General features: G+C 44.5%; 6 protein-coding genes across 6 annotated transcripts; 2 read left to right on the forward strand and 4 right to left on the reverse strand.

The window, feature by feature from the left end:
- Positions 1 to 1,216: 1,216 nt before the first annotated feature.
- N7511_003033 (FTR1 family protein) lies at positions 1,217 to 2,418 on the reverse strand (the record flags this gene model as incomplete). The annotated part of the gene is made up of 3 exons (XM_057125458.1): positions 1,217 to 1,703; positions 1,769 to 2,214; positions 2,272 to 2,418. Coding segments are annotated over 3 exons (1,080 nt in total), but the record flags the coding sequence as incomplete, so codon positions are not given.
- Positions 2,419 to 5,676: 3,258 nt separating this feature from the next.
- Positions 5,677 to 7,704, reverse strand: N7511_003034 (uncharacterized protein; the record flags this gene model as incomplete). Its single annotated transcript, XM_057125459.1, has 1 exon — positions 5,677 to 7,704. The coding sequence occupies one exon, from the start codon at positions 7,702 to 7,704 to the stop codon at positions 5,677 to 5,679; it is 2,028 nt and encodes a 675-aa protein (XP_056987618.1).
- A 904-nt stretch (positions 7,705 to 8,608) lies between these two features.
- On the forward strand, positions 8,609 to 11,443 carry N7511_003035 (uncharacterized protein; the record flags this gene model as incomplete). Its single annotated transcript, XM_057125460.1, has 3 exons — positions 8,609 to 10,174; positions 10,242 to 10,625; positions 10,736 to 11,443. 3 exons carry the CDS (start codon positions 8,609 to 8,611, stop codon positions 11,441 to 11,443), a joined length of 2,658 nt encoding a protein of 885 aa, XP_056987619.1.
- A 1,942-nt stretch (positions 11,444 to 13,385) lies between these two features.
- On the forward strand, positions 13,386 to 14,914 carry N7511_003036 (uncharacterized protein; the record flags this gene model as incomplete). Its single annotated transcript, XM_057125461.1, has 5 exons — positions 13,386 to 13,575; positions 13,824 to 13,897; positions 13,951 to 14,330; positions 14,402 to 14,463; positions 14,520 to 14,914. The coding sequence occupies 5 exons, from the start codon at positions 13,386 to 13,388 to the stop codon at positions 14,912 to 14,914; spliced, it is 1,101 nt and encodes a 366-aa protein (XP_056987620.1).
- A 3,832-nt stretch (positions 14,915 to 18,746) lies between these two features.
- Positions 18,747 to 19,735, reverse strand: N7511_003037 (phosphotransferase family protein; the record flags this gene model as incomplete). Its single annotated transcript, XM_057125462.1, has 2 exons — positions 18,747 to 19,460; positions 19,523 to 19,735. 2 exons carry the CDS (start codon positions 19,733 to 19,735, stop codon positions 18,747 to 18,749), a joined length of 927 nt encoding a protein of 308 aa, XP_056987621.1.
- Positions 19,736 to 20,602: 867 nt separating this feature from the next.
- Positions 20,603 to 22,709, reverse strand: N7511_003038 (uncharacterized protein; the record flags this gene model as incomplete). Its single annotated transcript, XM_057125463.1, has 4 exons — positions 20,603 to 21,216; positions 21,275 to 21,558; positions 21,671 to 21,904; positions 21,967 to 22,709. 4 exons carry the CDS (start codon positions 22,707 to 22,709, stop codon positions 20,603 to 20,605), a joined length of 1,875 nt encoding a protein of 624 aa, XP_056987622.1.
- Between the last annotated feature and the right edge of the window lie 43 nt (positions 22,710 to 22,752).

A 22,752-nucleotide genomic window follows, 5' to 3' on the forward strand; every position in this document is an offset into this window, starting at 1 on the left:
GAGACTGCAGTGTTTCCTCCCCTTAGAACCATTTCTCCCTTGCTTGATTGACAGGCCGTACACCTGTAATAACATATACCCTTTACAGGTAAAGTCTCTATCTACTACTAATTAGTAACCTTAATTCGGTAATTTACAAGCGTAGAATATATAAAGCCTTAGTTAGAACTACGCCATTATACTTTACTAATATAGCGGGAGCTAGGTCGTAGTAGGAGATAATATTATCTACCTCTTCCTTCTCCTTTTAATATTTAAGTATAAATCTACGTAATATAGCTATTACGATACCGTCGCGAAGTATTTCCTTAAGGGTTCTTTTAGGTAATATAGTTAAGGAACTCGAAAAGATTTATAGTAGACTAAAGGAAGGGCCTTAAGGGCTATATTCATTTCTTCCACTATTTTTTTTATATAGGCTTAGAGTAGGTTAGCCCCTATCACCATATTCCCACTTCTATCACCCTAGTCTCGAGACTTCTCGCCTATATCACCTGCACTCACCCTAGAGTGCCGCTTAGGTGCTAAAGGCGCATTAATTATTGACCGCACAGAATCCAGTAGCTTAAGTACGGCTAAGTGGACGGGAAGCCCTGTTCTCCACACCCTGTGGTCGTATGTACTGGACATAGTAGTCAGGAGAAATAAGTAGAGTAGAATTGAATGATTGTAATAGTGATAATATAGCATGACTAGGAGTGGAAGGGGTGACCAAGTTATAGAAAAAATGAAGAACCTTATACAATACTAGGTAGTAACAGAGCGCCAAGTTTTTCAACATCGCTGTATCCCTTAGTGCAGGCCTCTTGGCCGACCACACTGGGTGTACATTTGACTATCTCTCTCCAATTTGTTGTTTGTATTAGCAGAAGATCCGGAAAAGAATGTGTCTAATGCCTCAATTCTCTAAATTCTCGAATAACGTAGGTTCTCTCCTCTTCAATCGGATAAATGAAAGGCTCACCAATGTAGAACCTCCAGAATACTGACTATAATGCCAGCATAACTCTTCCTCGCTTGTTCAGCCCAGTTGACTTCTCCTGGGACAGACAACTGAAACCCGCCATCCGTCTGAAGTAAAATAAGATCTTCCAGGTTCATAAATAGAGATCATCCTGCGATTTTCCTGTGACTCGTAATATCGTTCTTATTTCACTTTTTTGTTCCATTCTGATAAGCACGACCACCCAGTGATTTAATCGACCCTGAGGTTCACCTAAGGACCAGACGTTTTGGCGCCACTAGCAGTCACCACTTCAGGGTTGGTAAAGACAGCCTGCTCTTGCCACTCGGTTTCTTGACTTCTCCATCGCCCAAGGCACCGATCAATCAGTTTGAATTTTCCATGGCGCTCCTGATGTCGGAGCCCAATGAACCAGACGGAGACTGCGATCCAATAGATGTTGTACGAGATGACCGAGCCATATGTGGCAGAGTTTTGCCAGCCGAGGATTCCACTAAAGATGCCCCAGCCGCCTCCTCCGTTGGTGAGTGGATTGCAGCAGTTGACATGCCAGACACTTTGCTGGATATTATATGAGCCAGCACCAGAGCCATTCTCGGTAGCGCCGCTTCCCGCCTTATCGTTCCAAGCATGAGCTTCAAGAAACCAGACTCCCTTCGAGAATAGACCAGCAGCGACAAGATAGAGGAAGCACGTCGAAACAATTAGGAAGACCTGTAGTGAGGCTTGATTTCCGCCACTAAGGATCATTTCATCGGTCATCAGCAATAGCAAAATAAGTGACCACTATTTCATGCTGCTTACCGGTACAGGATATATCCAATGACAGCACCAGCCAACAGACCCGTAATGACTGCCAGCGGGAAAGATTGTGCAGGGAAACTCAGACTCACACCACCGATGAATACTACGGCCTCGAGACCTTCACGCAGAACAGTCACAAAAGGAAGCATGAAAATCGAATACTTTTCCATCCAAAGCTTGACCCGGGCTCTTCGTGTTTCGTTCTCGCCATTTCTTTTCGTCAAAACCTGGGATAATTTGATTCGCCATTTGTCTTGAAGTTTGTTGACCCGTAGAAGGGCAGCTCCCATAACGGTGATAATAACACTGGCAACCAGCGAGAAGACACCTTCCCAGATATCTGATGAGCTGGAGAATTTATCCTTTCCCAGGCCGTAGAACGCTCCGATAAAGCCAGCTCCGATGCAAACAGAGACAATAACACCAAGAGCCACCCCAAGCCAAACCTGATTAACATTAGCAATAACCCAATTTATACGAGTACTGTGTTTTCTTCAAGTTACCTGCTTGACCAGCTTCCGATATGCCTCACGATCTTCCTCTGCCCCAAGCGACTGCTTCAAGAACGTGAGTAGCACCGACACAATGATACTTGTTTCGAGGCATTCTCGGAGGCAGATGAAGAAGACTAGATAAAAGTCAACCGGAAGACCTACAATTGAGAAAATTGAGTCTTACTGGGGACTGCAAAAACATTGACCGTCATCCTGGTCTGACCAATTTGAACGAAAACTTGAACCCGGGAGGGAAAAATCAGATAAGAAGCTGCAAAAGGGCCATACTTTCGATATATACCCAGGTTGTAAGAGAAGAACTTTCACAATGTAGGGCTATTTTCAGGGTCCGTGCCTTAAATTGCTACTGCTCAATGTGTCCGCGCCAAGGCTATACTTGGCAGCCATTTGAGCGAACAGGGCCACAAAGAAGCAACCATAGTAGGCACATGCTCAACAGATTATAGCCTATTGGTCTGCTTTTAAAAGCTTCGATCAGATAATGCTAAAGCCAAGACGGCTGGCCGGACCTTTACCAAGATAGGTGTAGTTCAGCACATCTTGGCTCTTTTCAGATTGCTGCTGCCTATTTCTGTTACTCAACCAACCCATGGAACTTGAGATCGCGTGCCAGGAAAAGTTTTTTTATTTTATTGCTTTGGTCACTTTTACTTCTAACAAGCTCCTGGAGGCTTTGCACGCATTTGATCTATACTACGTGCCAAGCTTTCACTTGAACGTGAAAGGTTGTGCGGCAAGCTCGTCAAGTAGATTACAAATAAGTTGTTGAAGATTAGCTATGGATCTACATGACCCAATCTAGTACTATTAGGCCGCATAGTAAAGTGCTGTTGCTGGGCTTTGCTATTGTCTTGAGGAGATTGTTTTTCTCGTCACTTTTCATGCTGAACATAGCTGATTTCTGGCTTAAACCGATGGTTTCTTCAAGCTTCTTCTCTTGATCAAAAAAGGCGATAGAATTTAGTTTTCCGAGCATTTTGCATCTTCTACTCAGAGCTGTAATTCTCTAAGAAATGAAAATTTGGTTGTCTCAGGACGACACAGGACACAATCCTTCTCACCTGTTACTCACATAAAGCCCGTAAACGTCGCATCCCATTGCAATCCGCTATCGAGTGGGGCTTTCTGGGCATCGAAATGACAGATTTTCCAGTTAGAAATGAACTGTTGATTGGGCCGAATTCCCTTCTGATCACGATTTGAGAGCAAAACTCCTAGGTAGAGGTCCTACATTATTCAGCAAATAGAAATGGGGGTAATATTGCTGGAGTTTTCAACCCTGACTCTACAAAATCATTGGTACTACTGATGGACTTTGACGACGACGCGGAGCAAGTGTGGTCCCAACTTCTCCCATATATCAAACTCCTTCGAGATGCTGGCTTCCTTATATATACACTGAAAACCGACTTGGAACCTTCATGCGAATCTAGTAAAGTCCTTGGGTAGGCGTTGAATAATTAAAAATAGTCGGAACTTTCGGCCAACAAAACATCGGTTCCAGCAAGGCTAAAATCACCAAAACAACCCACGAATCCAACCAAGCAGATGTTTCATCGATCAACACCGGATGGTCCCTAAGTGTTGACACTGAATCATGCCTGGCCTCTTGACCAGACAGCAATGGCTCAAGCGCAGTATTGTATGACTATATTACATTTCCCAGGCCTTAGGCATGTAAGAGAAATGCTCCATCGAAGGACCTACTGTACATGTCTCAGGCGCGGCTACGGTTCGGCATTTGTCCAAGCAATCCATCCTTCTTTGGCACGTTCCTTTCCAAGTGGCCCTGTAGATAGAGCATCCCCTGATAATTGTCGGGTATTTTCTCGTTTCGCCCCTTTATCGACCTGTCTGTCTTATGAGACTGCCATTGAGCCGCTCCCATTTGGCTACATTGACTACAAACAAGAAAATCAGAAAAGTGCAAAAAAATAAAAAACATACAACAGTAAGGATTCGCTAGTGGTCACCCACCTAACTACTAACTTACCGGCGTGTGGCTTAAACGCGGCCAGTAGTCGGGTGGGTGCCGCCTGGGTGAGAAAGGGGCGAGTGCCGCTTTACTGTCGCGCGACTGGGGGTGACAAGGGTGAGTGCGCTATAGACAGGGTGATAAGCTCAGTGAAAATCACCGACTGCCGCACTGACCTTCCCAGCTGAGCGGCAGTTGGCAGTCATGGGATTACAGCGTTCGTAAAAAAGATAACGGCAGGCTTCTTTTTCAGAGCTCTTTAAATACTCGTTATGACTTTTATTAAGTTACAGTATTAGGATCTTTTCGATTAGCATTAGTTATTATGATTTAATAACCCCTATATTAGCTTTCGATATGAACAATTACAATTAGCCTGCTGGATGAGGTTGATTTAATATTACTAGACTTCAGAAAGACTCAGTGTCTTGTTCATATTAAATAATGGTGAGTGCGCTTGGCTCAAAGGATTTATAGGTACAATTATACACCTTGTTTGAGATAATCCTTGATAAGGGAATGAACCGAGGAAGCCTCAATACACAACTTGTTCAAAAAAAAGTAAAAGGGTTTGAAGAAAGACGGGGCAATAAGGCGGCTATATAAAATGGGTAAGAACCTGTAGAAGCGACTGTATTGCGCGATCTATCAGGAAATAAAAAGAATCGGAGGGGGAAAAAGAGAGAGTGAGCGTGAGTGAGAGAGAAAGAAAGAGATCTATCTACAACACAAAAAGGGTCATCTGACCACCCAGCACTTTAGCCTCGTGTCCAGCGACACAAAGCCTCCTCTTTGAGGAAGATTGACAGTCGGTGAATCGCCTTCAAGTAAGGCGGCCTAGTGACCGTTGGTATAATCACCGCCCTGCGCGTTGACGTCTGCTATTTTTTCAAGAGTTTAGTCACGGACAGTATGCCGCTCTGGTTGCACTGCCACAATGCACACCGGGTAGTCCCTCGGCGCGTTGTAATCGAAAATGCTATTTGATAGACGTAATAGCAGACAGGAAAGACAGCAATCTTGTTGCATAATGCGTAGGCATCGCCCAGAATTTTGTGCCGGCTGCCACTGTAGAGCAAGCCACTGCCCCAGGGTGTTTTCACTCACTTGTTGATACGAAATGCGCATGGAAAAATCGCGTTGCAGCTTGTTTCGGGATTCAACATCATCAACGAAGAGGCCCTCATGAAAATCTGCTTCCAATCTTTTTAGTCCTTCCATGGCTACATTCGGATAGTATCCGTGTTCGCATGCAGTTGTGACAAGGAAATCAGGCAAGAACCGTGCAGCCAGACCTCCGTTTGCGATCAAAAAGACCTCTGAGTTTGGGAAGACCTCCACACGAACGAAAATAGTGTCACTCATAGTTGTCAGAAGGTTTCGAGAGTGCATCGATGGATACGCGTTCTTGGGACCCCTCATCTCCGACCGATGAAGTTTGTCTTTATGTTGAAGCACAAGATTATGACCCAGTGCATTAATCTGGTCGGTCCTGATTTTGGCGAATTGCTGGCTTTGGTATGTGATTGCCCCACGGCGAAAGCCCAAAAGGCTCCCTTGAGATTCGTGTGACTGGCTGGTAGTGCAGCATTGCGAATCAAAATGACCCCTTCAATATCCAGTGCAACCCAGTCGTCAGTCCACATGCGCTGCTCAATATTGTCTATCGACATTCCGTCAGAGCATAACCAGATTGCTTCGGCGATGTGACCCTCAAACTTGGTTGATTTGGGAGATTTCTTGGGGATGTCTTTGTATGAGAATGTTCGGGCAGACATGGTGTGTAGGCTTTGATCCCAATCTGTGAAAGCCATCTTAGATGCAAATTTCACTGCCGTTTCGACCGTCTGCGATAGCTCAGATAGATCTGATGTGGCTTCTCGTAAGTCTTGCTGAAGCTCCATGCTGTTTGGATCATCAAGGTATAGACGCAAACGTTCCACTTCTACATCATCTGCCGCTCTCTTCCCGTCTCTCTTTCCGTCGAGCTGAATTCCCCCCAACGCAACATATTGGCCTCGTCGACTTTTAAAAGTTGCTCTCTTCCGTTCTCTCTTTTTCCGGAATCGACGAGCGAAAGATCTGAAGCCGTTTGAAAAAAAATTATTCTCCTGGTCGGAGTCTCCTGCATCGGATTCTCTGCTGTCGCTGTCAGAGCCATCTTCACTCTTCTCATTCACAAATTCTTCATCGATCGGATCTGGGTCTTCGAGGTGGCCCTCACAATAGAGATGATCGGAGAACTTGGAAACTTGAAAGCGATATCCGTCTTTCGGGGGTCTGAACCCCAGAATTTTCAGGATTTGCAACCCACGAGCCTGAATATGCACAAGAACGGACATGGTATATGGCTCGAGTCCCACATTTCGACCAAATCCTGATTTGTATCGAGCTGCGTCTGTTTCTGAAAGTTCAAAAGAAGTGATCAAGTCTGCAATACGGTTGAACAGATCGATTGCAGCAAAGGTAGATATTCGGGCGAACAATGCATGCCGTGCGGTTTTGAAATCCGGATGATGGGTGTTAAAAAATTCAACCACAGAACAATCGACGAACCATCCCGAGCATTTATCGATAGCGCGGTGATCAAACGAGATCAAATCTTCGATACCACCTTCCAGATATAATTCGCCACTATTTTCATCGGAGGAGACGTCAAAGATGATTTGCGCGGCGTCATAACTGCTTGTTATAGGCACCTGTCCTTCGTCCACATCCAAGGCACATGTTGATAGGCCAAGGACGTACGAAGTATATGCCGCAATCCACGCCGCACCTCTCATTCCCTTGAAGATGATGACCTGTCTTTCGCCCGAAGCAATGAGCTTGTGCACCAACTGCACAATTCGTGCAATGTCTTTTACTGCCGGGATGGCTTCGTAAGGAACAGCCGGGGCTTCGTAGGGCATAATTGGATCTACCGAAGGCTTCGACTTTTTCTGTAGCGAAGAGAAAAAATAGTGATAGTGCAAAACCTTCTCCGCCATGCCAGTTTTACTAGCCAATGGTAAAAGGTTGCGTCGTATATTTTGGAGCTGTGTCAGGCCCGGGGTGTTATCAAGCGACACTTTCGCAGCCTCGAACAGAGATGAGAGCACCGCGATACAGCTCTCTTCATTCATCACAGGAGCGATGGCGGACATTAAAGCAACAACATTCTCCCCCGCTCGAGTCTTGAGCATTTGGTCTGCCAAAAAATTGACCGAGGCGCCGATCTCAATCATTTTATAAAGCCATAGCTGCTCCGACCTCTGCTCCTCACGAGTTTTATTCAGTTTGGTGCGGAACTCAGGGGAAGCAGGGGTATATTCGGCAATCATTAGCATGCAACCGATCGTGTGAGTATCGACTCCAGCTAGAGCCAGCTGTTTTAGTCCATATGCACCAGCGTTGAGGATGAGCTGCGACAGCCCCGGTATGTCAATTTGCCATCCTGGCTGAGACATGATTATCGTGCTGTGATAGTGCCGAATGATCGGTGCGGGCTCAACATCCTCTCCGTTGCAATGATGAGCATCACCGGTTCCTTATGAACCCAGATGTAAAGATCTCAGCTACCCACAGCCCCTCTTGGCACCCCTCCCACTTTACTAGCCGCCTCGGGGGCCAAGGGCTGTGCGGTCAATGAAACCAGTAAGATAAGCGGGGGTATGCAGCCAAGATTTGGCTTGAGATCAATAAGCACGTACGAAGTAAAGGAGGAACCATGTCACCTGGAGGCAAGCTCGCAAATAGAATAGTATGCGTTGCAGAATCATACACCCGCCAATGCGAGACTGAATGGAGTGAGTGTTCTATCATTCGCACATATTTCCACCTCTTTTGGTGCTCCTCCCACTTTGGATTAGCCGCTTTGGGGGCCAAGGGCAGTGTGGCCAATGAAACCAGCGAAATAAGCGTGGGGATGCAGCCAAGCTTTGGCTGGAGATCAATAACAAACACCCAGAGATGCTGTGTCACCCGGAGGTGAGTTCGAAAATAGAATAGTGCGGTTTGAAAAATCATACACCCACCCGTGGACCGCTTCGAGGCTGACTGGAGTGGTCCATCACTCGCACATCTTGCGCCCCTTTTAAAGCGAGCACCCATTCTCAACAATGAGATTTCTTCCACCTGGGGCTATTCACTTGATCACCCCTGGCCTCGCCGTCCATGTCACCCCCAAATTCAAAACGTAGCCTGCATATGACCTCCAGAATGGCCGCCTCCGCTGATCAAATGCCGATTGATGAGCCTTCTTCAGCTGGCGACGTGATAAGTGAAATTTTTGAGCTCGGAGACAGACAATGCGCAAAATTGCATATTGTGAGTTGTTGAAATTCTTTCATGGGCTTTAAAGTTTTGATTTTAATGCGCGACATCGGACAGGGCGATGGCGATAGCCACGATGAACAATGCGATCCGCAGTCTCCACTTCGTATGATTATCACCGATAGAGACAGACAATCGCAAAGAGCAGCAACATCAGGACAAAGAACTAGGGAGGCGGAGCTCAGTCACATGGTCACAAATAACAGAAGCACAGGCGACGAAATTATTGAAATGGAAACAATCGCTGTCCCCAAGAAAGCACTTACTCATGAAGTTCCGTTACTTCGAGGAGCCCTAGTAATTGAATGGAATGTACCTCTTTCCCTGCTCCAGACATTTGTCAGTCAGAAAAGACACGATGACGCCGAATTCAGATCTGCCAAATACTCGGCAATAACCGCCTCACCTACGTTTGCGCGACAAGAGAATTTCACGCTCCGCCAAATGCTGTACCCTAAACCCCGCCAAACGGAGATCGTGCTTATCCTCCATATCTCTACACACCAGGACAATGAATATCTCGGACAGACATTGGGCACATTGTTCCGCTGTATCGATTATATGTGTTCGAGACATTGCGAGGAGTTCGGTAAACACGGGTGGAAGAAGTTCCTGATATGCATTGTGGTAGATGGGCGGCAAAATCTGTCCTCGAGCAGCAGACGGCTGTTGTCTCTACTTGGTCTTTTTCGTTGGGAATTTATGGTTGGAAGTGTTCAGGAAAAAGCCGTCGAAGCCCACATGTTCGAGTACACAACTCAAGTGGATCTGAATCACAACGGGATCCCACGGACGCCAGGTACCCCAAGGAAAACACCAGTTCAGATGCTTCTTTGTCTGAAGGAAAAATCCGAGGGCCGTATTGAGGCTCATTCATGGCTCTCCGAAGCTGTGCTGCCGACATTGCAGCCTCATATGCTTGTTTTCATTCCACCTGGCTTGATGCCACAACGCGATGCGGTATATCGAATGTGGAAGAAAATCGATAGGAAAAAGAGCTGTGGTGGAGCAGTCGGGCAGGTTGTTCCTCAGGTTCTTTCAACCATCGACTGGTTACGATACCCTTTCTTTGCCGCCAGTGCCCTCGAACAAAAGTTGATTCACACGTTTGACAAGCCAGTGGCATCCGGTCTCGGGTCAATACAAGTCTTTCCCACAACATTCTCGGCTTTTCGGTATTTAAAGCCAGAGAAAAAGCCCGATCGCACGGGTAGCTCTACCTTTTGTGATGAAAATGTCCCGACGGAAACTGAGCACACCCGAGCTTTCACCAGCCTATCTGACTTCCCAGAATATAGGCCTTGGCTTATGGAGCCTTTCTCTCAGCATCAACTCCGCTGGTCCTTCGCCTATTCTCGACGATCTAAAGCGCGTCTTCCCATACGATCTACCGATGAAAGCTCACCACTTCATGTACCAATATCAATATCAGGTTACATCCGTAGCCAGCGCCGACAAATCCAAGACAAGGCGGTTTTCATTCTCCAGTGCCTAACACATGCTCGACAATTAGTCACAGTCAAGCACAGATATTTCCGCAAGCTGGGCACTGTGGTCCTGCTTCTATATTTTCTCGTTGATCTTTTTATCAGCTGGTTTGCTATAGTAAGCGAGCGATGAATATTTGCATATCCCAATGAAAACCAGAAGAGACAGCTAATATTGATTTCAGGCCAACCTATTCATCATATTTATCAAGGTGAACTCCTCATTCCTTCACACATGGCTTCCAAATGAGAGTGGTCGGATCCTCGAGAAGTTTGTGCGCATCGTTTACATTTTGACGCTTATAATATCGGTTATCTTGGGCTTAAGTGATGACATTTGGAGATCGAAAGCAAACTTTCGAACTCGGTATGACATGCGCGTGGTCCTTGCTGTATGGGCGTGCCTTGCCGCATACTTCGTTTCCATTACTGCTGTCATTCTATCCGAAACCACCAAACTTGCGATCTCCAATCTAAATGCCCAAAAAGAAGCTACCTATATCTGGTGGTCTCCGGAGCTGCGATTTGTTGTGGCAATCTGCCCTATATTCATCACTCCGATTATCTGGGTATTGGCTAGCTTAGCCCTATTCGATAATCCATTGCATTTATTTCTAGGGGTGAGAAGAAACAGGCCAATAATACCCTGTATAGGATAGAACTAACACCTGGCTTATAGATCATACAGCACATCTTGCTCGCTCCAGCCCGTATCAACTGCCTCAATATTTCTGCCTTTTTCAGTGTTTCCAACACTCTCAACGAGGCGCCTTTGGTTGATTCGTTCGACCCAACATTTTTCCAAGACATCCGCGACACAACTGCATCTGAACCTGGCCGCGTTGCCGTCAATATTCCTCAAGACGATTATGATCTCGATGCGCAATATGAAGCTCAGTCTGCCAGGCTTGCTGGTGATCTCAACGCGCAAAATGAAGCCAAGATCGCCGAATTTTCCCGGCGGTCTCCTAAAGCAACTCCTGTGGTCCCAAAATTTATCCAAGATATCCGCGACACAACTCTACGAGTTTCCGTCAGAATCCCTCAAGACGATGGTGATCTCAACGCGACATATGAAGCCCAGATCGCCAAATTTGCTTTGCGGCCTCCCCCTAAAGTAGGACTCTTGGCTCCTCCTTGTATGCCATTATATTCGCGGGGTTTAGTCCTGACGTGGGCAATGTCTAACTTGTTGCTTTGTGCTCTGCTGTGGTATCTTGTCCTACCGAACAAGGAAGAACAAATATCCCACGTGGAAAATATCAATTCTGGTCGCTTCATAGTTTATTTTACTATCGTTAATTGGGCAATCGGTGGGTTCTGGGTTGTTAAATTTGTTGGTGTTCTTTGGTATCAACTATCGAAAATGTTTCTCTTGTGCGTGTGACTTGATTCATTTCTTGTTGAGGATCATGATGGTGCCGTGGGTGATAAATCCTACTTCTTGCTTTCTCTCTCTCTTCCTCCCCTTCTTCTTCTTCCAGGCATTGAATACAATATCAATTCAGTCTCGTCCATATCTGCTCTTATCTTCGCTGTCTTATCTAATAATCACCCAGAAATTTCAAACTAACGAAGTGTCGTCGTACTTGAATTTCTAGTGTGGTCGGTAAAGGCTTTGATTCGTCGCGGAAATTGGAGTCGGAGAGCTTGCTGTCAGAAGATCTCGGCTCGGTCCCAGTTAGGGGGTTCAACTACTTAAGTAAGTACTGATGGTAACAATCTTGGAATCTTGGAACATCCGAGTATATATTATTGCCAGTGTGGAAGCAGGTGCATTCAAAGTCAACTGGTTTTGTCCAAATTACCAGTGAAAAGGGACCCCGATTGCAATACAGAGTAGTTAAAGCTGCAAAAAAAAATCAGTGTTACCGTTTACTACAATATAGCTCGGTTTATTCTCGGTACCGTAGTTATATGTGAGTTCTAAGACTGTGTTACATTCAACCCAAGAACGATTACTCTATAGAGAAGCCAGCCCGTTATAAGCCAGGCAATAGTTGCAGAACTTCCATTCCAGCATATTGATACTGAATGTTGACCAAGCTCAAGCCAAGGAATTTGTCAAATTCCATCGACCGCTTCGGGTCGTTTACCCGCATCATCGTATCTGCCCCGTATCAGCGTGCGCAGATTTTCAGGTTATCCCTATATGAACTAATGGTTGAGCTTCTAAATTTGTAAGTCCAGATATCGGTCGCCATGGTTGCTAAGGATCCTTCCAAGGGGTAAGTGATTAGCCATTGCAAGTTGTCCGGGGCATAATGATTGGTGCAATGAAGCTTTGCTTGAGGACCCCGGACAATAGGCGTGTAAACATCGAACTTTAAAAGATAGCATATTGTGAGGGAGAAAAAGAGCTTATATCGGCCGTAAGGAGGGCCTCGGGAACTTCTTTTCAGCCGACAGCAAGTTGGGAGTTCTTTCAACCGTGAGAATGTCGGGAACTTTTGTTAGCGGTGAGAACTCTGGAGGGTTGGGGCCTTACGGCGGGCTTCGACCCATTTCCGGGTCGTGCGGAAGTCTAGTCCGAGGGTCATGAGGGTCACCCACGCACGGGTCATTACCAGGTCTAATCTAAATCACCCAACTCATCTTCGATTATTTAAATCACTTAACTCATCCATATTTACCTTAGTAAGGCTTGAAATGCTGCTTTAAACAAGAAGGTCTTAAAATAATCAAATATCCTTATGGCGTGTGGTTTAAGTACGGCTGAGCGGACAGGAACCCTTGTTCTCTACATCCTGTGGTCGTATGTGGTTGAATTAAGTGTTGATAGAAATATATCATCTTCAAAATTATACCGAGTCTTCGCTGGGGGAGGTTTGCTGGACTGCTTATCCAAACATACTCCGAACCTTGTCTATACTATTGGTGAGTTGATATTTTGACATTCGATGAGACTGCAAGAAAGCACAACAGAGAATGTACAAAAATTTGATTAGTAAGGAAATTATCCTCAAAAAGTCACTAAACTTAAACTACCCGAGGGAATTACTACGCCGCTGATGATGAGACTTTTGGCCTAGACTAAATTGAACTCAAACACAACTTCGCTTTCGCCAGTTAAAATGACTAAGCTGAACCCATTCCCGAGGTCGCTTTCCCCCCCAGATGAACAGCATAGCCCTGCCTCGTAAGATGTTCCATGGTTATACCAAAAAAAGAGACATTACATATAGGTGACCTGATTCCTTTTCTGAGCCATATGAATCCATCCTTTTTTTAATCTCTCGTCATGCCATGACCAACCTATGACACGCGACATAATATGTGTCTCTCAACCAGCACGGGAAGACTGCGATGGTCCCATTTGACACGCAACTATGCCACCAGACCACGTCTTAGCATGCCTACACTCAAAGCAAGCTAGCAGCTTGCATGAAGGCCAAATGGAAGAAACTATGGTGCCAAACATTATCATCTGTAGCACGATCATGCTAGTGTTGGCCTCCACTGGAGTTTTTGTCAAGCTTCTGATGCTAGGCCATCCTCAAAATCTTCACACCGATGATGGTACGTGGCCCATTATCGAAAAAAGACCTGAAACTCAAAGCTGAAGAAACGAACGTTTTTTTCAAGTTCTTTGCGTTATAAGTTGGGTATGATATCTTTCTACATTAGAGGTGACCTGAGGTCTCGAAATCTCTGGGCTTGCTGACTGTGCATATAGATTTTTGCCTTTGTATTATGCTTCATTTCTATGTGGAGTATATTCTTCCATCTCGCACGATATCCACTTGCAAGCTCTGACACATTTGCAGTGACTAGATACGGATACGGTAGACACATCGAAGCAGTTAAAGCAGACATACCTGCAATGTCTATGTTTTTGAAGGTGTGGAACCGTTAATACCTTGAAATGTTGATTGATCCTTACAAAACCGATAGCTTATCGTCGTGACTGCTATTTCATATCTCATTGCAATGACTGCAATCCAGGTTTCATTCTGCTTACTATATAAACGATTGTTTGCAGTGGCACATGTCGGCTGGGCTTATTGGCTTCTTATAACCATTGTGGTATTGCAGTTCACGGAAGAAATTCTCGTATTTGTTTTTCAATGCTCACCAATACGAAAGCTCGTGGACGCCACTGGTTCAGTTCAAGGGAGGTGTTTGGATCTTTACATCTTCTACATTGTTCATTTTGTCACGCGACTGGTTACAAATATTGCTATCTTTACACTGCCAATCTCAAAATTACTGACACTTCAGATGAAGCGTGGAGCAAAGGTGGGCGTTGTTTTATTGTTCGGACTTGGGTTATTGTAAGTCTTCCTTGTTACAAGTTCCAGCTATATCTCGATTTTATGTCTCGGACTGACGCTACATATCGTAGGGTTTGTGCGACCAGCATCATTCGAGCCACTTACTTGAAACGCTTCCAAGTTGACTACACATGTTTGTTGATACTATCCACTATTATTTGATAGCCTGTTCTAACTGCCTTTTAATAGGGGATTTAGTAAATGCATTGAATTGGTCAATTGTGGAGATCTGCACTGCCATATTCATAGCATGTATTCCTTCATTCAAGGCTCTTATTACTGTCTTTTTCCCTTTGCTGCGAAAACACATGGGATTCTCAAGTGGCAGCACGCCTCATCAACACATTATTGATGAGAACTCCGGCGAATCTCCTACTGATTATTTCAATTTGTCTGCTACCCAGAGAGTCCAAGCCACGCCTGACTGTTTTCCATTACCCTCCCCGTTCGTGGAAAATCACGAATTCCCAAATTTGAGTATGTCCGGTGCGATACCTACTGTGCCTGAAAGTCGTGCCACACGCCAGAATCCGCCCTTGGATTACAATTCCGGTTGCAGTGCACAAAGAAACATATTAAAGTGATAAATAGATTTGATTGTCAATTATCTTTGTGGATTTTATAAATAAGATGGTGTTTTCCGAAACAGAGTAGTCCAACAATCCAGAGTAAGTAAGTAATTCCCTAACATTACTGGGCAAGCTTTCTACCGCAAATATTGAGTAGTCACTGATTGTATTGCGAAAGTACCGGCGGAGTGTCTTGGTAGACGGGTTCTCTAAATTATAGGCCCTGGAGTGGACTAGGTTGAGTGGGTAACCCATAGACTTCCGCACCGTCCTATGAAGTCCAGGGCCCAGCCCCACCTAACAGGCAAATGGGCCGGGCTTTGGGCTTTGGGTGAAAATTCACTGGGCTTTAATGGGGTCCATTGGGCCCTAAATAGTACGAATATACCAATTCTTGGCAGTTGGATAGATAATATAGACTTTCTCAGTACTGTTCTCAAGTATTTGAAATACTACAATCTACTCCATAGTTTGTAATTAATTTAGATTTACCTGCTTGAGAAGGATATATTATAGGTCACAGACTCAAAAGAATGATCCAAACAACAAAAACAGTGAGTCCTATCAATCCCAATCCTGCCCAAATAATTCAAATCCCCTTCTGAGCCTGATGGAATCTTACAGTAACCGGATCAGCCGGACAAGAATTTAGCGAAACCCCATAACGAATTTCCGACTCGGGGTGCACATCCTCAACCTTATCAAACCTCTGCAACAATCTCACCAGAACATAACTAGACCTCATCAAAGTCTCGTCAGCCGAAGTCTGAAATCCATCGAAACGATCAGTGAGGTTGTTGCTTAGGGAGCATCAAACGTAAGTGCTGTTAAAATCTCTATAGACAGCTAAAGATAACATGAGCCTTGTCGAGATATAGTCTTTCCCACCCAGCATGGCTATCTTCACGGCAGTGCGACATCTGATAAACGTACGGGCTTAGCCTACTGTGTTTTAGCATGCTGATATTTTATAGACTGCGAACTCTGTATCGGCTGACTTTGACAAGATCACCGAGTTTTTCAGTGATCTCGAATCGTATCTCGAACGACTGAAGATAATTGAGGGCAAATTACCTCTAGTACCTGGTCTCGAATCTATTTTGGCTGAAGTTTTGACATCAGTATTGGTTTTATGTGGGATTTGTGCGAAATACACAAAAAAAAGCGATTCGGTAAGAATATAATTACGGAGCCGTAGTCCGAGCTTATGTAATCTGTATTAGTCAAAGCGCTGCGGAATCTCGTGTCTGGAGAAGATGCTGAGCTCGCCTCGGCTTATAATGATTTTCACAAAATGGTCGAGCGAGAACAAAGTTTGATTGGAATACTCACTTTGGCGGAAGGGGTTGAAGCAAACCGCTCCTTGAAATAGTCTGAGCAACTATACAAGCAGCTCGGGAGTACGTTTTCCATTTGTGTACTGAGGGATTCTTCATTCTCATTTATATTAGACAGGGAAACAGCTCTCGAACGGAAAGATCTTTTGGATGACATTTCGATGCACATTTTCCTTGCTACACAGAGAGAAAAATTCGGAAAGCACCACGATGGAGCGAGGCTATATTTAGTTAGAGTGGTATATTTCGGTCTCGGTGATAGGATATACTTTATTCTATATCGCGGGCTTTATAGTCCGGTTCTATATTATAGAATAAGGCTTATATATCTAATGCCTTTAAAGGAGCCTAGTACTTTAGATACGTATTATGGTTCTAGTGATTAAGGGCCTAGCCGCGAGTAGCCTAAGATGCCTTAGCTAAACTCGTTTAGTAATAAAAAGATTTTAACACTGTAGTTTTACTTACGGTTAATCTTGTTAGTAACGCCTCCGCGAATTCTATATATACGTAACTAGTCTTTAAATCCGTCGCGCTATATTAAACGAGTGAAATTGTGGCGTAATAAGGAGAACGTTAATACCCTTATTAGGTAAGGTCCCTAAGTAGTGACTATCCTAAAGAATAGAATATTCCTTATAGCGTTATTCTATTCTAAGGTCTATGATTCTCTTCTTAGAGGTAGCTTAGTAGCTAGAATATCTTCTACCGTGGCCTTTCCTTTAAAGGCGCTATCCGCGATCCTATAAATAATTGCCTAGAAGATAAAGTTTATTCTAAGGATTAGATACTCTCTAATCTAGTTCTTTAGTCTTTTAATAATATATTAGCTTTTTCTATATAGTATAACTATAGCGCTTAAAACTTATAAATTAGTATCGTCGCGATAACGCTAGCCTTTAAGGAATTTAGGATTAATTATGATCTAACGTATTAGGTACTTCCTTCCTTTACTCTATTTAAGATAGAATAAAAGGTGCTAATAGCTAAAGTCAGTTTTAATATAATAATAGGTCTTTATTATCTAGAATAAACCCTATAGTATAAATATTTATTCGTTTCCCGATAAGCACTTAATTTAATAACGGCCCCTACTCTTACGCCCGAGCCGGTAAAGAATAAGAGAGCACTTCCGGTCTAAATACGCGCTCTCTTATATATATAGTCGTGATAGTCATTTATAAATAGACGTCGGAGTAAGTATCCTATATCCTTTCCGTTAACTAGGAACCGCTCTCTAGGCTTTATACGAAGCTTATATTTCACCGTAAGGGTAGTTCTAATATACTTTTATTTCTTTATTAGCAGCTAAATTTAAAGGGATAAATACCTCTTACGTTAAGAACGTCTTATTTAACTTTATCGGAAAGTAGTCGCGAAGTGTCTCGCTCCTAACGTGACGTAAAGCTAGTGAGTTTATTATAAACCGACTTTTAAGCCGGAATATTTTTGCGTGACGTAATATAAAACTCTACGAAAAGTTTTAGAAGTTTGGTAGACGGTATAGGTAGGTTAGGAAAGTTCGACTCTATCGACTCGTTACGGGAAAGCCTCTATCTACTACTAATTAGTAACTTCGATTTAGTAAGTTACGACCGTTAAACCTATAAAGCCTATGTGAGAACTACGCCGTTATATTTTTCTTATATAGCGGGCGCTAGGTCGCGGTAGGAGATAATATTATCTACCTCTTCCTTCTCCTTCTAATATTTACGTATGAATCCACGTGATATGGTAAGAGCGATACCTTCGCTAAGTGTTTCCTCGATGGTTCTTTTAGATAATATGGTTAAGGAACTCGAAAAAAATTATGATAGACTAGAGGAAGGGCCTCTAGGGATGTATTTATTTCTTCTATTTTTTTTTGCATAGGCTTAGAGGGAGTTGGCCCCTCTCACCCTAAGGGTGAGAATTGTCACCCCGTTCTCACCTTTGTCACCCCGGTCTCGAGACTTCTCACCTATATCACTCACACTCACCCTAGAGTGCCGCTTGGGTGCTCAAGGCGCATTGATTATTGACTGTGCAGAATAATTGGCTTAAGTACGGCTGAGCGGACGGGAAGCCCTGTTCTCCACACCCTGTGGTCGTATGTACCAAAAACCGTAGTTAGGAGAAATAAGTAGAGTAGAATGGAATGGTTGTAACATGATACTATAGCACGACTAGGGGCGTGTGACTTCTGAACAGCACATTCGCAATGCACTTTGTCTGGAAATGTGTTCCTGCCTGGAGGCATGTAGAAGGAGAGAAGAGACAGTAAATTGTCCGACATTAAAATGTCGGCCTGCTTCAAAACGAAAACAAATTAACCAGATGGATGAAAGCGATGTCGGACTTGATTGGATGTCTACGTAGATACTAAACGCCTGAAAAAATTTCCGATCACGAGCTATCTACTGCCCGCTGAGTCTAATTTCCAATTCGTCAAGTTACTTAACGGATAGATGTTGAAAATGGAGGTTTTGCAAATTTGCGCTCACCGCTATGTCTATCATGTAGTCCAACCTTCAAGAGTCGCCGTTGCTATTAGAGGTTAATTCCCCACTCTCTAACTCTTTCATAACACGATCATAGAAACCAAGCTTTCCAACACTAGTATACGCTCCATAAGAATAAGCTATAGCTTGGTTCCTCTTGCTGCTAAGGCAAGTTGATAGTAGGCTATCTTCGAGCTCGGCTAATTTTACCATTTCAATATACTCTCGTCGCTCTCGCCACATTTCTTGTAGTTCTTCATCAAATGGTTGCCCATCCCGGTCGTATTTTTGAGGCAGGTCGAAGGAGACGGGCATAGCTGTAAGGAATTCCGGGAACGCAATCAGTTCCCAGGGAATTGTATGAGCACCTTCCCAATCGATGATTCCCGTAACATCGAAATTTCTCTCGTCCACCATGATGTTACTGTGGAGAAAGTCATCATGGGCCAGAGGGAATGGTCCTTTGTCACACAAAGATAGCCGGCTAGCTATCGCTTTGATCTGCGCCGGGAAATTCTGGATGATCGCTACCATCTGTTCTGCTGGGATTGGCCCTCTTTGCATCATACGTGTAATTGTCTCTTCGTCCCACTTGAATGTGACGCTGTCGGCCCACGCCTCGAAGAATGCAGTTGCTGTGTCAAACGGACCGCCAAGTCCTGGCAAAGGACCACACTCGTATCTACCTTCGCGGTTACGGATAATCGTCCCTATTTTTGGTAGTCGTAAAGAACTTAATTGGACCTACGGTGTGAAGTGAGTAGTTAAGTAGGGTGCGAGCCTGTAGGCCGGATTAAGTGACGAACATGATACTTCGCAATAGATCGGTAGAAATTTTGTCGGTGCTTTTTAGGAATCACACCACGATTCGCTTCGTAGCCGCCAAGAGCGTCCATAGCGACGCTACCGGGGAGAAGTTCCATCAGTATAAAAGCGGTGCCCACTGGATTGTTCTCGTCGAATTCATAAGCAAAGACTCGAGGAACTGGTAAGCTGCAGTGATCCTTGATGAATTGCATTGTTGCAACTTCATTCTTAAGCTTGGTGCTGCTAGCAAGGGGGGAGTCTTTCCTTCTGATATGGACCCGAGCCGCCCAACGAGTTCTGTCGGAGAATTCTAGCAAGCGAACAATATTATTGAGCCCGCTCGCAACCTGATCCAAGGCCACGCACTCCAAATGGCCACCATGATCTGAAGCGATTCGACATAGCACGTTCCAATGAGTTCGATTAAAACAATCGGCGGTTTTGCTGTCATGAGTTTGCAGGAACTTCTTGACGGTAGTCCAAGAGGTTGAGTTCGTAGACATGACCGCCCAGACAGAAGACAGTTGACGAAGTAGACGTTTGTAATCAGAATCTGCTGGAGCATAAGAGGAGTTAGAGTGAGAAATAGATTTGTTAGCAGACTTTCATGGGAGGATATAAAGAAAGAGAATGGCGAAGTGAAAGACGACTAGCGGTGTGATTTATATCGGCAAGTTCTTAACCAAAAAGAACGCGTGAGGACGCATCAATCAAGCCACAAAGAAGTGGCGAAAGACCGGGTCTGGTTCCAGCCAAGATAAGAAGCCGCAGGGAGCAGCATAATTCTCACCGCAAAGATGGAACGTGAAAGACTACAAGGATAAATTGAATTTATCTACCTGCCTTGCAATAGTGTATCTGAGGATAGATGCTATGTCTCTAGTAAAAGGAAGTATTATACTACTTAAAGAGACGCCACGAACTTTTTTTCGCAGTATACTTAGGGCTCACTATTGATAGACAGAGTATTGTGAAAGGCAGAGTGAGATATTTGATGAAGCGGATTTTCCTTCCGTGTCACATCACCAGAATCACCAGGAGACCGATAGCGCCGAGTTGCCAGTATTACCCAAATTTTATCATGGTGTACCTACGCCCAAGATTCCCGAGGTCCGGAATCTCGGGCATAGATGGTTTTGAGACGTGGATGATAGGAAGCTGGTACCATGAACCGGGTGGATATCTTCTGCACTTTGATCTTGCGGCAATTTTTTGAGTCTGTTGTAGTTCTGCCTAATATTTTCAAAAATGGGACCCATTATCGAGAATAGCTCTTCATTACTCAATTTGGCATTTCCACAAAGTGACATACCATTGAAACGATTACAAAACGCATCCAGAATGCCGTCGAAGTCAACAGTCTGCCGTGCAACTCGAACATCCCAATCGCGAACTTGGGGAATCCCGACAGTTAGTCTGTAAATCACTGTTATGGCATATATGAGGCCAGTCCACTGGATATAGGAAAGACTGTCGTACTGAGAGGCTGACATAGAGAGAAGACTTTGAGCATGCTGTGCGGCAGATTTCAAACAAAGGAAGAGCACCTCGAGGCGAACTTGAGACATTGATGATGGGGTTGATGAGTCGTACGAACAGTCCGGATTGCGTCGATTTTTGACAGCGGAGATGAGGACAAGATCCATCTCATACGCATGTATCATAGCAACTTCATAGGCAAGATTTGTGCCGTCTATGGTCGCCAAAGTAAATTAGAGGCACCCTTTTTGCGTTTGATGGCAGAGACTTACTAAGTTGCTGGTATATAGGTGGAAGTGAGTGCTTCCACTGCGTTATCTCGGCTTTGAAGGCTTGAACTTTCATCTCCAGGTCTAAACCGTTCAAATACTCATGAGAGTTGTTCTCAATAGCCGAGAAATCACAGTGATACAAATCGGCCATGTTTTGGAGCCGAACCAATGGTAACAACAGAGCGTCCGTTGGGTGTTCCAATTCTTGACCCAAGGAGCTCGCACATTCCATCATATAATTGTCGAACTGAAGATTGTTGGGTTTCATAGTGGCCCAGCCGGTACTAATAACGACCCTTGCGATTAGCCACAAATTTAGTATATAAAAGGTCATGGTGAGACCCTGAAAGAAAGTTTGACCAGGAATGGGGGACTTCAGGAAGAGAACTCACTTACACGCTTGAAAGATAGAAGCAACCTAGATATGCTCGGCGGGCTTCTGGACTAAAGAAATCATCGTGTGTTCCAAAATGTACATGGGATTTGTGGTAATGTGTTAATCGAAGCCCAAATCTTTTCCGAACTGCCTCGGCTGGTCTGAGATTCAACCCCATGTCGCCAACCATGCCAATCGCAGTGTGAAGTAATTGATTGAATTGCTCTTTCTTAGGAATATAATAAAATTGATACCTAAAGAAATTGTTAGTCAACTGGATTTAACGATAGCATTTGAATAAACAGAGTCAACCTACCAGGCCAAATATACCAGTATGCCATTGAGAAGGTCGATGCTTCTTTCATTCTCAACCATTATAGCGTGGACAGCGCATGCTTTAAATTTGTGAGCAAGAGACTTTTGCAACTCCTTGTCTGTTGATGTCGCTGCCGCTAAAGCTGCGAGTAAAGAAAACGGCTGCTCTTTACACATTCTCAAAGAAGTGGCATGGCTAGGAAGAATGAAAAATGGAAAATAGGACGTCATGGTGCGAAAACATTTGAGATATTCATCAGCAGCACCAATAGACAATCCACATTCAAGCAGCAATTCAGGACATGATTTGCCATTGACTTGAGGATAATCGGCCCATTTAGTAGCGGGATCATCGGGAAAGCTCGGATTTGAGCTGCTGGCATCGCTGTTGGATGTAAGATCCCGTTCCCTGTGGCTCGAAGATGAACCAGGTGTGGACAACCCATGGCTCAGGAGCCCTGTATCAAAACTTGCATCATATTGCCCCGGCACCAGTTGGGATTGACTAGTGAAAGCAATCAGACTATCAATCTTTGATTCCAACGCACAGATTCGGGCTTTTGAGCCACGCTTTGGGTTAGATGGTTGTCGTTGCCGCGGTTGACGCTCAAGATATACACATGTCTTTTTAGAATTCACGCACTTGAGACATGTGTCTGGCTGGGAACTGGGGAGACAGCGGACCTTAAGCGAGCGGCATGTCTCGCACGCTTGGGGGGCCTTGCTCTTGAGCCCTCCGCCCATGGATTCTAATTACCCTGATAGGCCGGAGAGACAGGCAATATTA

Source organism: Penicillium nucicola (assembly GCF_028828085.1).
Source record: "Penicillium nucicola strain IBT 29836 chromosome Unknown utg000002l, whole genome shotgun sequence".
NCBI classification, from domain to species: domain Eukaryota; kingdom Fungi; phylum Ascomycota; class Eurotiomycetes; order Eurotiales; family Aspergillaceae; genus Penicillium; species Penicillium nucicola.